The sequence below is a fragment of the Pezoporus occidentalis genome, unplaced genomic scaffold, assembly GCF_034315485.1.
Source record: "Pezoporus occidentalis ecotype Australia unplaced genomic scaffold, CSIRO_AGI_Poc_V1 ctg167, whole genome shotgun sequence".
Lineage (NCBI taxonomy): Eukaryota > Metazoa > Chordata > Aves > Psittaciformes > Psittacidae > Pezoporus > Pezoporus occidentalis.
Genome location: NW_026913499.1, coordinates 707,709 through 724,519, shown reverse-complemented (window position 1 = coordinate 724,519; position 16,811 = coordinate 707,709). Strand labels below are relative to the sequence as shown.

Below are 16,811 nucleotides of genomic sequence, written 5' to 3'. Positions count from 1 at the left end.
TCAAAATAAAATCTCAGCTGACCAGATGATACAGGAATACACTTGGGATGCAGAAGATGCAGATGTAGCTCGCAAAGTAGAAATGGGCCTTGAATGAAACTATGCATCACCATTCAATCTGTAAGTCAATGGACTATTCTAACTTGCTTTTCTCTCAGCTTTATATATTTAACTCTAAATTCTGCACAGACTACCATAAACTAATACTTCCTATCAATAAAGTTTCCAGTTTTAGTCTATATATTCAGGTGATGCTCAGCCTGTGGCATTGATTTTACCAGGGTCAATGGTTTTCCTATCATCTAAACATATATGATCTAAAATATTAGCAGTCTTCAGAAATAATAAAACCCATGGAATGCTGCACTATGATACAACAGCAGAGCTGATGAGATGCCATGCTGACATCTCCTAACTGACCAAGCTGGTATGAGGTTTTCAGGATTCAGGACATCACTCAGTAGCTCAAGCAAGAGCTACAAAAGGAAAAGTCAGAGACTTTGACTAATTGGACTGTGGAGATGTGAGCAGGGCTACCTGCAAAGCAGGGGAAGCTGCGAGCCTTTTCTACCCTGCATGGCCACAGAAAGAGTCTTTCCATTGGGACTGGAGTGAGACAAGGCATTATTTGATAGTGGAAATGCCTTGCTCTTTTTGGGAGGAGATATAACTCTTCATGGAATAATTTATTAATGCCATTTAAAAAATTGAATTCCTGTTCCATGAGATTTTTATTAATGTTAAATCCATACATGAAGTCAGAATTTCATTTTATTGCTGAATAGAAATTATATTAAGAAAGCAGTGTAGAAAAAGGAAACACTTAATGGTACTGAACTGCTCTCATCTTGAAGCGGTTTCAATGACATAATGATATATTAAAAATAATATATTTAAATATTTCAGAAAAGACTAGGAGTAAAAGAAAGTACAGTGCTAAACTTAGAACAAGATACTGTTAGTCTCAATTTGACATATTAACATCAGTAAAATAGGATGGAAATGATTCATTCTTTCTTTCTTTAAAAAATAAAAATAAAAATTGACACTTTAAAAAAATATTCACCAAATAAAACAAAAATATTCACCAAAATAAAAATTTACCGAATGTAGACATTTGGCAGAAACTCTGCGTTTCAGTGGTAACTTTCTATTATCTATTATCCTTTTTTCACCACTTTTCTGTGTTGAAAAACATGCACATTGACTTCTATTGCAACATGAGGAGAGCTGACAATTTTTTAGCAGCCACTGATGCCAGCACAGATTAACTTTGTGACAACAGGCGCTTTCTGCATGCATGCAGCCTCCTGTATTTCATCTGTAGCTTTTATTTGCAGATTCAGTTTTGAAAATCACTCATATAAAGGCCATCAGCCACCCAGTCCAATATTGTCTCAGTGCTGCATTGCCCCACTAAAAAGTTAACACAGGCCACCACATCATCCCTCTTTCTTCAATTTTAATATCTTTTAAGCTGCGCAGCTGCTAAGTCAACAACTCATTGATTTCTGCTTGGGAATGTAACCTCACGCATAAGGCTACGAATGACACACATGCAAACTCACCCTCTCACTCTGAACTAGTGTTTGGTCTTGGACAGACACAATCTCTGAAGTGCTGTATAAACAAGTAGCACCTTCGTTACCTCGAATGGCTCCCCGTTACTGAAATGTAGAGAGCTGAATACATTCCGGGAGTGCTGTGGAGAGCAAAAGGCATTTGAAGAGTTTCAGCACAGCCTGGCGGGTAAGCTCTGAAAGTACATCAGGTCCACTACAAGGAATGTCAGTATTGCTGCTAACTTCAAGTCAAAGTCAGGCTATCATGAAGTTTCGTCTCCAAACCCGAAAATTTGATAGTGAGTGCTAAAATTGGTCCAAAGTAAACTTCTTTTTCATTTTCCTTCTGTATGTTAGGCAGTCGTAACTACATTAGTACTGCCAGTCACAGAAGCGTGCAGCTGTGGGATTCAAGAGACAACCCAGCTGTAATCAGTTATATGCCTATTCCTCTGAATAAGTAATAAGAATATATTCTGTTAATTTAAAAAATTCAGTAACATTTTGCATTGCTGATTCTGACAATCATGAGTTTAAGGACTCAACTACTTAATAAACCCCTGCTTTTCACTAAGTTAAAACAATGAGACTAATATTTTACAATAACCTGTACTAAGTATCCTTCCTAAATAATCATTTTTGTCCCTAGAAAGGAGATCTTTTAGTATAAACTTGCTTAGTACTTCTGTAGTCATCATCTTTCTTCAATTTGCATTGGAGATTGACTTGTAAAGCTTTTGTATAAAACTTTTATTTCTATGTTGCTATACCTTAAAACTTATTTGATTTTGTTCTTCTTCCAAAACCTCATTTTTTTTCTGAAGTAGAGGTGATGCATATAGGATTGTGCTCTAAGTGTAACTGAAACTTTCCTTTTACTCTGTTTTGGTTTTCCCTAGTCTAAAACACAGCACACTGGTTCTTGGCAAACAGTTGCTTTAGGCATGGAAAAATAGCTGCAGTACAGCGGTGTAAACCCCTCAGGGAATTTCTGATACTCTTTTAGAGGCCATCTGGAGAGTGTACTATGTGAAAAAAAATGGGCCTTTACAAAAGCAAGATTCCTTAGCAAAGAGGTAAGTATTGCTACTGGAGAGTTTTTCTGAGGAACGCAAAATAAAGGATATAATTTCCAACTTAATGAGACACCTGTCTTTACTCACTATCCTTTCTTACTTCCTTTGCCATCTTACACAAACAAACAGCCAATAATGCTCATATTTACTTCCCTTTGCAGCTCCTTCCTACCTTCAATACTCACTACCCAGCTCTGCTTGTGCCTCTCATGCGAGATCTAACTTAAGTTTCCTGTTTTGAAGCAAAGCTTGAGCCCCACTGCTTTCTCCACTCCTGCAGCAAACATCCCACTGCAGCTGATGTCCTAACGGGAGCAGTGACAGGTGGAGCAGGAACTCATTGATGCCAGGGGCTGCGAGGTCCCACGGCATCTTCCAGCTCAGAAGTGGAGAGGGGTGAGTTCATAGACACTGGCTGCCTGTAAGGGTGGGAAAAGGAGCAGGCACAAATGCAGCAATGGAAGCTGGGGTGTGGGAAAGCAATGGTGTTTTTGTCATCTCCTTGAATGGCACCTCTGACCACCATGGCTCAGTGCACTGGCCGTTTTGTGACATATATCTCAAGAACCACAACATTGCTGGTACTCCTAATGTACAATCTCTGAAAAAGATTTTTATATATTTACCTTGTTTGTTACAGAGCACAAGAAACATAAAAATCTAAGCAAAAGCCAACACAGAGCTCATTCCCCACTGCTGTTACCTGACCAAGCAGAATCCCGTGGATCCTTTCTCTCCCCTGTCTTCCCACACTGGACTCCACTAACACAGCTCTGTCACTTTTCCATAGCCACTTTTCTGTCAGCTTCTACCCAGCAAATTGCAGGTGAAATCCACTCTCTTTGGTCACATAAGCCCTTGATGACCCTGGTTTGTTGCCTGAAGTCCTCTCCCAGCTGATTTCTTACGTTGTCGTTTTTATCCTGGACTTCAGATTATAAAACACTTCAGAATAACACCTACCCCTGAGCTGGAAGCAGCAGTTAGCAGTCTGTGCAGTTCAGCTCTACTTGAGAAAATAAACATTCTGCATCTTACTTCTCAAGTTTGTTTCTCAGCTTTCAGGTTATGCCAAGTCTCCAGCCTGCCACAATGTTGTTCTTGCCTTAACAGAGCCAGAGCAGTTTCCTAGCAGAGCTTGTTAGCTTGGGCTTCACGCCTCACCTGTAATATGCTTCACTGCGTTCCTGGGAGACATCAAATTAAGCCTACAAGTAAATAAGCCAAGTGACCTCGGAGCATCCAGTGTAATGACCTTCTACAAGCTCTGTGTCACCACCTTGCGGATTTTTGAAATTCAAATGGGAAAAGAGAAGGAAAAAACCCATCCCTGGTAAGTACATAGGGATGTATGTACATAGGAACATAGAAAGTTCCTAGAAACACTTGGAACTTCCAAGCTGTGTTAAGACTGGCTGCATCAATTGTCACACTGGGATTTAATGAGATTTAATTGAACAAAATGTTACTTAATTTGAAAATAAATAAACGCCAAGAACTCAGTGTGTCCCGTCGTGAGTATAAGGAACTTTACTCCAGGAGCGGTTTACACTAAGCACGCAAGTGCAGTTTTAATGTAAGGCTGTTTCTCTAATTTGGCTAATAACAAAGACAAGTGTGAGGCAAAGTTTAACACAGTTCAGGGGTTTTCTTTCAAAACACATGCACAAATCAAGTGTTAATATGGCACACATTACACAATAAAATAAAAAAGCAGTCAAAAGAACATTAAAATCATTCTAGGAAACAATTCAAGCAAAATAAAATCCTCCTGAAGTTTTACAGCCCGGGTGCTGCAGGAGCTAAAAATCTGCAGAAATATTTTTCAAGGAACTGAAATATATGAGTGCCCTCAGGTTTAACACAGAATGAAAATTTGGGCCTAATTTTTGATTTGGGAAACACCTGCTGTTATTCCTAAAAGCGTGGCTTAGTCTCTGCCTTCACAATCTCACAACAGGTAGCTGCATTCACCTCTTTTTTGAACTACAGAGGCTTTACAGTGGCAAAATTTTAGAGTAAAAAAATATATGAGTGTTTCTCCGTCATCCAATAAGCACCAGTGGGTCAACCTGCATCCAGGGTGTGATCTTCAAAGGTGTGCTAAAGCTGAAATTTTGACATGTTCCTCTAAAAACAGCCAACAGGATTTGCACCTATAGGTGTTTTAGATTATCTTCACATTAAGTCTCAAGAGCTGACCCCCTCAACTTTGTTAGTTTATCACCTAATACAGCTTCAGTGGAAAAGGCAGTTCAGCTCACAGCCAAGGGGAATCCCACTGCCTCTGTGGCTGTTTGCTGCCACTTACCCAAGTAAGACTGACAGGAAGCACTTGCCTGAGCTGATAGCTGTGAATTAAATCTTTGATCTAGAGTAGCAGCAAAATTCAATTAATGTTTTACCAAGTGTGACTGTACATGTCACAGTCACACATTTGCATGGCTAAGTATTTTCTATTATGTTTTGTAAAGAGAGATTAGGAATACGCAGTGATAAACTAGAAGCACTTAATCTGTTGAGTGACAGTTCCTTTAATGACTTCAAGCAAAAGAAAAATGAAGTTTCCTTCCTCTGTAATGAAAGAAACATCACACTTACCTGGAATCACACACAGTTTTTTTAAGAATTAAACTATGTTTTCCTATTGAAATTTGTAAATTTTATCCATGTATGGGATAGCACAGGATTTTGGGATTTTGTGCATCTAGAAGAAAATTATCAGTTTGCAGAATACAATAGAACAAAACAATTTCCACCTTGTCAACTATTACCTTTTTTATTTGTTCTAAAAACAGTAGGCTAAACTCCAGCAAGAAATAGCAAAAATATCACAACTGTAACATATAAAACCTCATAATGAAAACCTAACAAACAAAAAAAAATCCTGTACCAATTAAAATCTACAAGGTTTGGAGGAAAAGCACCCAAGTATTTTCCAATTCTGAAAACAGGTCATATGCATTCATGGAGGGAGTCCCTTCAAATAACAGTAAGCATAAGAAACAGAAGTGCAACCACGCTCTATTATAAGCTATAAGAATAAAGATGAGGTGTTTTCTATCAGAATGATTGCAATGATTCAAGTGCCAATCTCCAAATTCTTCGAGCCTAACGTTGAAATCTCTGATTAATATATGTGGAGCAACAAGGACACCTTGAGGCAATTTAGAAAAATGCAAGAAATTTCTATTCCACATTGGAATGGGAGGGCTTACAGATTCTCCGTAAACCTGCATTCCTTGGAAGTGCCATATGCTGTAAATGATTAGCTCTTCAGACTATTTGGAAAAGTTCCACAAGTTGCACAGAGTATTATGAAAGCAGTTCTTCTTGATTAGGACTCCTGAAATGCTAGAATACATGCTTACCAATTAGGTTAACTTACTAATACTGTTGAAGACAAACCTGTTGTTGCAACATGCTCATCTTGTTCTGAATTGTTTTTCTCCTTGTTACAGAAGTCAAAAAAATTCCTTCCCACTGCTCAGCATAGTATTACACTGTACATATTTTGAAAAGAAAAAGTATAAAAGCAGTGAAAAGGTTTCTGAAGAAGTATTAAATGCAAATCTACACAAAACTTAAATTTTCACAGCTCTTCATCGCTCTCACCAAGTTTCAAGTAATCCTTTAAATTTTTATCTTTGAAAAACTGATATAACAGTTTTCATTAAAAAAAAAAGTGGGAAGAAGAAGAAGAAATCTTGTACTTCTTTTGCTTAAATCTTTTTGCACATGAAAAAGCTTTTGTTTTTGTTTGGTTTTTTTTAACATAGCTTCTAAGTTACAACTGGAGCTGAGGGGCCATTTGCAGAGTTTTCTGCTCCCTTAGTGCTATCTGCAGCCTTAGATTCATCACATACTTCAGAAGCCTGATTTTCCTCTTGCGTTGGTGGGGTAAGATCAACAGTGATCAGATTGGTTTCCTGATCTTTTTTTTCTACTTCATTGCAAAATTCAACTTTATCTTCCTGTTGGCTGTTCTTCTTTATTTGTCCATTCTGTGCAGGGTAGGTGCTGGCAATGGTGTCATAAAGAAATTGGTAATGTTCCTTAAATATAAAGAAAAAAAGTTAGTATGAATCGAATGCTCAGAGACCAAGAATAAACCCATTCTTTCCCTGTTTTCTTAAATTTTATAAATCTAACATGGAGTTGAATATGAACATTGCACATGAAGCCAGCTCCACAGTTTTTGGTGTACAATATTGCTTCTATGTTTTATACAGGTTTCATGTCACGCTGGTTTTGGCTGGTGTAGAATTAATTTTCATCAGAGCACCTAGTATGGGGCTATGTTTTGTGCTGAAAACAGTGCTGATAACATAGGAACATTTTCCTTATTGCTGAGCAGTGCTTACACAGAGTCAAGGCCTCTTCTGCTTCTCACACCACTCTACCAGTGAGTATGCTGGGGGTGAACAAGAAGCTGTGAGAGGGCACAGAAAGGGCAGATGACGCTAACTGACCCAAGGGATATTCCATACCCTTTCCATTCTATATGGTGTCATGCTCAGTATATAAAGCTGGGGGAAGAAGAAGGAAGGGGGGTGGACATTCAGAATGATGGCATTTTTATATCTCAAATAACCATTACACATGATGGAGCCCTGCTTTCCTGGAGCTGGCTGAACCCCTGCCTGCCAATGGGAAGGGATGAATGAATTCCTTACTTTACTTTGCTTTTGTGTGTAGCTTTTGCTTAACTATTAAACTGTCTTTATCTCAACCCATGAGTTCTCTCACTTTACTCTTCTGGTTCTCTTCCCCATCTCAACACAGGAGGAATGAGCGAGCGGCTGTGTTGTGCTTACTCGCCAGCTGGGTTAAGCCATGACAGCATGTAATGTCTCTGTAGCTGCTTACAAGTTGTCACTTAGCACCTTCTTGGTCCACAAGTACCAAACCCATGTTTTTTAGAGTACCCAAGTTGTAAACATGAATTGTAACACCTAGGTCTGGATTGTTACTAAATGCACAGTGTATTCCACAGAGACAAAATTCGTCTGGAGTGACCTAAACAAAACAAGTTGGTGGCTGCTAGCCTGTGAAATAGAGCTAGCATCCTACCTGCAGGAGTTAAGGGACACTGTGCATGTCCATCCCTGAAGCAATTGCAGAAACATCAGTTTATGCAATTTGTAATTTTATAAGATGTTCCCTTCTTCCACAGTGCCATAGAATTGCAGCTCTGGATATCTCACAGACTCCTTCATTCTTATCGTTAACAGCCAGTTCCCAAGTAGCGGTGAGTGGCTGTGAATGTCCTCATTAGAAGTAGTGTTCCCAATGAGAAAGGCTATGAGGATATTAGTGACTGTGATAAGTAATTCCATAATTTTTTTTCTGGCAATTCATACGATTTACTTACAAAGGTGGTGACCACCCCCAGCCTGGTGCGACGAAGAGCTTTTACTACTTGGAAAACATCTATTACTTCTTCTGTGTCTGCACTTTCCAAGAGATTCATTAAAGCACAAAATACACCAGTCTGCTGTGATCCATCACTAGAAGATGAAGTAAAATGCATTTTAAATGTAAAATCATCAAGTCCTCTAACTAAAAGTTAGATTTATTTAAAATCTACATAATGAATTACTTTTCCAAAATATCTTTTGTTGTACTGAATTTGTTAAAATTAAGAATATTGTTAATATTAAGAATATACACAAGACAGTTTTTCTAGAGGCTACCTGGATCTTATGTGGCCACTTAAGGGGTAAGAGAGAAATCAGAAGCTTTAGATTTACAGTCACAACAATTGTTAGCAGGATTAATCTCTGTTTTAGATGGTATGCAAGGCTATTCCTGGAAGTGGTCCTAAAAAAGTGAACTTATGTACTGGAACAAGCAATGAACCTAAAAGATCTGCTGGATCCTCATTAGTGGTATGCTACAAGAGCACTCTGACCTAGCATTTATTCTCAAAATATGTGTACCAGGGAAAAGCAGCTAGCTCTGAACACCTACTCGAGCCCACACTTGCCAAAGTGTGCTCACTTTCCATCACTCCAATCAGAAAGGGCAAGCTTGAGCAATTCAAGGCTTTGGGGAAAAGGTAGGCATTCCAAAACTGTGGTTGCTATGTATATCCAGAACTCACAGCTAGGTTAAATATGCGCTAAATTCAGACCCACCGGCAGTGGACAACAAGCGGGACACTGCGGGTATTCTTCTTGTCCTCGGTGACTGGTCTGACTGTAACTTTTTGTTTAAGGTTGAGAATCATGCTGACTAAATCTTTGGGGTTTTCTGGGACATCAAAGCCACTCCACTTGTGATACTGATACTGATACACCTTCTGTGTTTCTTTCATCTGAAAAACAGCAGTAGAGTTGTAGTCAATGTTCAGGTTAAAATAAAGATTCACGTAGTACATCTATTGCAGCTGATTTACAAAAGAAAAACTATATTCCTGAGGAACCGCATGGTGATGCAAGTTCTACCTCATGAGTATAAGGTAGGTAGACATCCAAGGTTTGCTTATAGTGCAAAAGACAGCTGAACTCCTGAGATTCCCCTAGCACCATCTCAGCAATTCACTAATGGGAAATCTGAGATAATTTATAGCACTTATCAGGATTGTCTGCTGGTCTGGAAGAAAAAAAATAATTGCATTTCTTAAAGCAGGAGATAAGTGCAGTGGGAATTGTCCCTTCTGGGTTTTTTAGGCTAAGTTTGAAACGGGGAAAGAAATTTGAAACTTCCTTTTTGAATTTGCAAAGAAACTTCTACCTTCAGATGTGTAACATCAAATGCACGTATGGTATAGCTAGGACAACAGTTGACATCTGTCATTTGAACCTCTATGCCATCATACGATTGTTTTTCTTCTCCCCAGTATTGTGCACAGAGCTCCTAAAATGGGTAAAAATACAAGTCAGTGCTTACCACTGTTCAAAACTTTTATTTCATCCTCCATATGCACTTACAGATGTTATTGACTTTAAAGTAGTAGGAGTGCCATTGTATTTTAAAATATACCATCATATACTCTTCCCCTCAAAAAAAAACATTAGAAAGTAAATTAAGAAGGTAAATAATAGAACAAATAATATCAGAAATGCAAATTCGTCATCCTATGAAACACTGAATTGGACAAAAGGAATGAGAGAGTGTTTTGCAGTGTTTCCCTTGCTTATAGAGGACCCTTAATGTGCTACTGTGAAGACAATGCCCTCACCTGATCGCCTTCTTTCAGCTCTGTCAGCATAACAATGACTTTGACTTTTCTTTGGAAGACCATTTGCCAGAAGTCAGAGATAGTTTCCTGCAGTGGTCCCTGTGTTGCAATCATGGATTTCGGACCCCAGTAACCCTGTAAAAGAAGTTTTTAATTTTTTTTCTTAAATTAATTTGAAATGTGATTGCCAAGCAAAAGAATTCATCATTTAAAGAACAGCCTATGAAATAAACTACTGAACCCTTTTCTTTACAGGGAAAATATGCCTATCAGAATAGGCAATGGTTTTACAGGAACTCTATGAGCCAAATGACAACTCCATTAACAGCAGGATCACTTCCAGACTGACAGCAAGGTATTTTCATGCTGCAGTGGGTGAGACCTTCCCCTGCTATTTTCTGCAAAGCATATTTTTTAAGGGCTAAAACCACTAAGAAATTGAGTTTATACCACACAAAGTTGGAGCACCAGCCAGTTCACACTGAACTACCCAAAAGTAAAAAAAATATATTTACTCTGAATATCATAACTTTGCAGCATTTTAAAGCATTCAGCTTTACCCAATTTACCTAGTAATTCCATTAAAATTAGTCACGCCATTCATGATGAATAACTGCTCTCCTTCTTTTGGAGGTATATATGATACCAAAAAATTGATGGCCCCAATTTTCAGTAGTAAAGTTTTGCATATGTGAATAACTATACTCATATTTCACTAATAGGGAAAATACCAGTATGAAACAACTTGTAGGCAGGTGCGCACTACTAGAAACACCTGTTATCATGAGGCCACTTGGAAAGTTAGTGGTTTTAAACATAACACACATGTGGGGAAAGAAAAAAAACAAAAAACATTTTCCGTGTTTAATCTCACTATTTAAGATTGCACAGACTAAGACCATGTAGAGGGAGAAGATTCATCTTATTACTCCAGCAAAATGTAGAAGATTTTGATGATTAAAACTATAAACGGATTTGCTAATTGACTGTCAGAACTTTCTCTCCCATTCAGGTAAATCCTATTCTATATGTGAACCAAAAGAGTAAGAGCACAAGCTACAGTATAGTCTTAGCTAAGAGTTTGTGAAATACTTATAGTGCATCTTCTAAATACGTACAGTTATAAAGGAAGCATTGATGTATTTGCTTGATTCCTCACAGTCACTGTCCTCATCTGAGGAATCATCTGAATCATGTTCACCCTCCTTACTGCATTCATCTTCGTGCTTGATTGGTACTCGGTTAAAGTCATCTGCATGAGACAAAGTGTCACCATCATGCCATGCTGCTGCTCAGGGTTAGTGTTAACAGGGGGCTGTCCCTGCGTGTGCAGGGGGGGGAAATATATAGAAAAAGGCTAATCCTTCAAAACAGAGTGCAGAACAAAGTCTGCCTTGTTTGAAATATATACTACCAGGAATCCACATTTTAAAAAACTGATTTCTTTTTTAAATTACTATGAGAAATTCCTAACTTTATAGTGCTGAGAAAATTAAATAATCAAATACATCTCAGTAAGGTAATCTACTGTCCTAATTGTTTTCAAAATTTAGTAGGTTTTCTTATAGAACAGAGAAAATAAGGGAGAATTTATGAAAAATACTTACATGGAATTATGTTGGCATTCCTATTTTTGCTTTTATTTTCCTCACGATTCCCGGTGTTCTGTGTCCGCCACCCCTTATAGGAAGGTAATCTCTAAAGAAAAAGGATGTTCTGTATTACACTTGATTAAAATGGCTCCTGGGATAACTGTCCCCTCTGGACACCCACATCCAGTCACTTTTAATTCTTTAAACTTTGGTCACATCAGTACTATAGTTTAAAAATACCTGTCATACCATGTACAATGGCACAGGAAATCATGCACGTAGATATAACTAATCACTCTATGCTCCACATAGAAGCATATATATTATATCTTTGTTATATATTATACAACAAAGATAAATAACTTTGTTAAAAATACTAACATCAAAAGCAGGAATTAAATTTTATTAATTTACTTATTTTTTCATGAAGCTAAAGAAAATTTCTGTGCCAGAGAGATAAAACAGCGCAGCAGTGATAGATGAAGCATGTGGTATCTCTCTCTCACGACTATTGTGCAAGGCACTTTCTAGTGGAAGTGGGAGGCAATGGCACCAGAATGCAATGCTTACTTACCTGAAACTCTGCCTCCAGCAGAGAAGGATCACTCGGAGGATCTTTTCTTTTCAGATTGTTAAGATAGGAATGCAGTTCTGATAGACTGACCTCTGTTTCTCCATACTGATTGTATTCCACTAGTGCTTGATGGATAAGGATGTACTGTGACTGGTGTTTCCCATTTGAAGGTTTTAAAAATGATGTTGTTAAACAGTAAAGAAAAAAAACAATAAAACAAAAAAAACAACAAATTCATACCACTTTTTAAAACCATTATGATAAACTATTATTCCAATGATGGTACTAGCCATAATAATATTAAGCATTAATGTTAAATAAGCATTAAATAAAAATATAAAATATATTATATATTAATATATCAAATATATTAAATAAATATATATTTTATATATTTATTATTTACATATATATTTTGTATATATAATATATATAAAATATATAAAAAAATATTATATATAAAATATAAAAATCAGACATTTTGGATCTATAAAAAATCCAAATTAGACATTTTGGAGCACATTTAGTGCGTTGGATGAAAAGTGCTCTGCAAATAAATGTAATGACATTCAAGAAATACACAACTGAGTTAAAAGATCTGCAAAATGCTTAAATAAGTTTAAAACATGCATTACATAAGTCCATAACTTTTGTTATATTCTCAACTCAACTGAACATCCCACCTAGACATTTTTTAGAATTTGAAAAGCAAGTTTAACTATGCAAGCTCAATTTTGCATTTGTGAATTCTACGGCAAAAGCTGGATTATCAAATTTAAGATCTTCTTGCTTTCCTTTTTTAAAGCCTAAACTTAAAATGTTGAAGTTTATAAAACTAAGAACGTGTTGGAAGTTTTTATCTCTCCATATTTTTCAGAGCTATATTTTCTAAGAACAATTTCAAATGAACTACAGCTGTACCCAAGACTGAGCAGTGCACTTTTGAGAAATACTTATGAAGCTCTAGAGAACAGTTCTAAGTGACAGGAGTTCTAGCAAGATACCTCTACTTGAACCATAAGGCATCGCTGCCGACGAAGCTTCACGACATAGCCATAAACATCCACTCTGCCTTCTGCATCCAGCCCTTCCAGCATGGCATCAATTCCTATATATGTCCCGGTGCGCCCAACACCAGCACTGCAAGGCAGAAAGTCATCTGTTTATCAAGAAAGTTATCTGGGTGATCAAGTCCCAGTCCCACTCTTGAGAGGTGAAGAGTCAGTGAGGGAGTGAAAGGCAAAAAGTGTAACAACAGGATATGGAGCAACTGAAAACAGTTCTTGCTGTAAATTAATTGGCAACAGAAACAACGATGAGTTTGTATTTTAAGTATTTTTTAATGAAAGTAAGGCAAATACTGCCAATCATGATGCCTGTAGCCAGAAAAGCACAATGTTTATCTGCCTGCTTTCCAGAAGCCCAAAAGTCTGTGTTTTCTCAGATTTTATTGATGTGAATATCCTTCAGATCATTCAGAAAACGGGCCTTTTTATGTATCTGTGAGTGCCTCACTATCAAGTAATCACATCACAAAATTTGGGATCAGCCAAATACCTTTGCCAGGTCTTTTCTGAACAGCATCACTTCATTTAACATTAACAACACTTTTAAAACGTAACATATCTACCTGCAATGAACCACTATTGGGCCACTAAAAAAGTTGCTGAGAGCATTAACTCTGCGTCGAAGTTTGAGAAGGAGATGTGGATCCTCAGGGACTCCATGATCTGGCCAGCTTGTGAACTGAATATGAGTGACATCTCTTCCAGCTGTCCTTTCTCTTCCCTAGACAAAGTGAAGTGTGGGTGTTTTTTTTTATATATATATAAATATATATATAAAATTATATATATAAAAAATTATATATATTACATATAGAGTATATGCATATATATGTATATATATACAGAAAGCCAAAATCAAGTGCAGATATACAAAGCAGAAGAAAAATAAGAGCAACGGTCGTCAAATGTTGAAAAAGAAATTTCAGTGTGTTGTAATATTATGATCCCAATGGACTCCAGATTATGACATTTTTCATATTCAATTTTAATTTTAAAATATCCATGAATCAAGGATACACAATGACAAGCAATTTGTTCAAAGTGTTGCTAAAAATACTTTTATCTCAGGTTAGCCTATGGCTCCGAATGTATCTCCCACTCTATTCATAAACAACTTGGCCAGTGTATAGCCCTGCTTACTTCAAGGGGTACAGGTTGGTAATTTTCTTATGTCTCCTAAAAGTAGCCTGATGAGGTTACAACAGATTAATTAATTAATTAATTAAACTGCATCTCAGACTTTTACACACAAATTACAGATTACACACAGAAAAGTAAATGTGATTTCAGATGTCTAAAACAAAGCAATTAACCAGCCTTAACGATTCTACACATAGCCAAATGGCAATTTTAAACACTTATGTTTACAAATGCAATTGAGATTACCTGCATTTGTGATTGTCCCACTATATAATTATCACTAGGGTAGATAACAGTGCTCTGTGAGCCACATTGATCTTACTTGCAGAAGGTTATTCTGAGATACACAAAACCAGTAAAATTTCCATGTTAAAGCACAGGCTAAATATCTAAGGGAACCACAGTGTATTAAGTTTTCCATGCTTAACAGCATATTAACAGCTTCCTCTTACATACAGATACCAAAGCAGTAAGAAAAATACATTTTTAAGTTTGGAAATATACGTCTAACTCCTATTTCTTTAAGGAATGACACCATCTAAGAAGTTTCCTCTTGAATTATATGTTGTTTAGGAAAAAACAGCAGAGCATCATCCACTGATAGCTGACTCTTCTCCTAGAAGGATCTCTCAACAATACCTACAGACTCCAAATAGATGCTCCCCTGCCAGTCTTACACTTTTGAATCAACTTACATTTGTGATGTGTAGTTTCTGAATTACATAGTCTGGACATGTTTTATTTTCATTGATCTTCACAATGATGTCCCCATATGTTGCAGAGCTGCCCTCCATTGACGGCCAGTACTGGGCACATTTGTTCTATGAAGATATGAAGTTAGTTGACCAGCACTATAGCAAAATGGCAGAGAGCTGAGAGCTAGAAGAAAGTCTGATTTAAAACAGATGGCAATTCAGTACAGTTTTTCCAACTTCTCTCAGGTATTTTCTTCTCCCTGAAAAGGCTGTCACTGCTTAGGATGTCAGTGTTAAATATTTCCAAATATCCAAAACTTCAAGTCTCTGACCTGAAGTTTATGCCCCTGGAATTTAACTTGGAAAATATCATGGGGAAAAGAATCATGTGCACTACTTGAAAAAGTGAACAGCCATTGTTGCTGTTGCCTGAAGGCTGCAGAAAAGTTTGCAGCTACTTCTATGGCTTCTTTTTGAGTCTTCAGTGAGGGATGTCACTCCTGTCTGCCTAAAACCTCTGCCTGGGGATGCTGTAAAACTGCATGCTGCCAGTATTTTAATCTTTTAAAGCAGTTAAAACACCAGTTGCCCTTATTCCTGCTGTACATGGAATATGGAACAAAAACAAGCCAGAAACACCCAATCTTTCAGTTAAAGGAAGAGCAAAGACAACAGATTAAACAAAAATATATATTCTGTCTAGAATTTACTGAGGGCATTGCCAGGATATCAGAAGATAGTCTACAGGAGAAAAATAAAAACAATACCTTTTATGAGAGGTCTATGAGGAGCTATAGTTCTATCTTGAGCCCTTTTCTGGATTTATTAGTTGTAATTTGGAAGCTCGCCCTCTGCTACTCACAGCTGGGACTAAAGTGACATTTTCTGGTACGACTGGTAATTACATAAGACAGCACAATATTTTGGCATGCTTTCCAAAATAAGTTCTGCCACAATGAGAGAATAGCAAAGAATGAAAATAAAGTACTAAGAAGAAAATGTAATTCACCACAGGACAGCAACCCATTCAGTTTTCAGACAAAAGATGGGTGGGTGGATGGATGGGTGGGTGGATGGATGGATGGATGGATGGATGGATGGATGGATGGATGGATGGATGGGACGGATGTTTCTCACCCTCTTTCCTTCCTCACAGCGAGTCACCATGACAATAATTGTTGCCTTCTGTTCCCAGATCATTCTCCAGAAATCATCTGTGGTTTCATCCTTAGGGCCTAGTGGGAGGTATTAAAAGGGAGTTTTTCAGAGCACAGCTACATGAAAAAACACTTGGTTTCTTGACATGCATAGCCATTCAGTCTGAAAAGCTAACCAGAGATCACACAAATAACAGCCACATGCTTGATTTCATTATGACTGTTGCCATTAGGCTACAAAATTTTAGAAGTCTCATATAGATCTTTACTGCATAACTGTGAAGTCTGAAAACTTATGGTGTAAAATTATACATCATGAGAAGTCTACCATCTGCATAAAATTGCCTAAGCAAAAAATCATTTGCAAAATTTTTCATATTAAATTTCAGAATTTCAGATTTTCAATTTTTCTATAAAATTACTAATAAGTTTTTACTCATCTCCAACAAAAAATAGGCAAATAAAGCATATTCTTTTAAGGTTAAAAAATACCTTGTGCAGCAATGTATTTTCTTGGTTCTTTAAAGCCCTGTAACAAAGTACAATGTTATCAACCCTTAGAAAGGAAGTATGGACAATTTAAAAGATTTTCAACTTTAAAAATAAATTCAATATGCAAAAGAGCAATATTACTGAATACATTACAGAGATGGAAAGAAATCAAACAGAAATCACAGAATCATAGAATAGTCAGGGTTGGAAAGGACCTTAAGACCATCTAGTTCCACCCCCCTTGCATGAAATACACAGAGAAGAGAATTT

The 16,811-nt window shown here is 37.1% G+C and overlaps 1 protein-coding gene across 2 annotated transcripts in view; it reads right to left on the bottom strand.

Annotated features, from left to right (window-relative positions):
• Positions 1-5,398: 5,398 nt before the first annotated feature.
• PTPRC (protein tyrosine phosphatase receptor type C) overlaps positions 5,399-16,811 on the bottom strand; it is a 61,631-nt gene continuing 50,218 nt past the window's right edge. For both annotated transcript variants that reach the window (XM_062613443.1, XM_062613444.1), the window contains 13 exons: positions 16,542-16,578; positions 16,030-16,127; positions 14,893-15,018; positions 13,621-13,778; positions 12,995-13,130; positions 11,991-12,140; positions 11,432-11,522; positions 10,943-11,076; positions 9,825-9,959; positions 9,377-9,499; positions 8,779-8,957; positions 8,013-8,148; positions 5,399-6,693 (listed from right to left, as the gene is read on the bottom strand). In XM_062613443.1, coding sequence (XP_062469427.1) covers positions 6,421-6,693; positions 8,013-8,148; positions 8,779-8,957; positions 9,377-9,499; positions 9,825-9,959; positions 10,943-11,076; positions 11,432-11,522; positions 11,991-12,140; positions 12,995-13,130; positions 13,621-13,778; positions 14,893-15,018; positions 16,030-16,127; positions 16,542-16,578 — 1,776 coding nt within the window. In that variant the 3' untranslated portion in view covers positions 5,399-6,420. The remainder of the gene's footprint in view (positions 6,694-8,012; positions 8,149-8,778; positions 8,958-9,376; positions 9,500-9,824; positions 9,960-10,942; positions 11,077-11,431; positions 11,523-11,990; positions 12,141-12,994; positions 13,131-13,620; positions 13,779-14,892; positions 15,019-16,029; positions 16,128-16,541; positions 16,579-16,811) is intronic.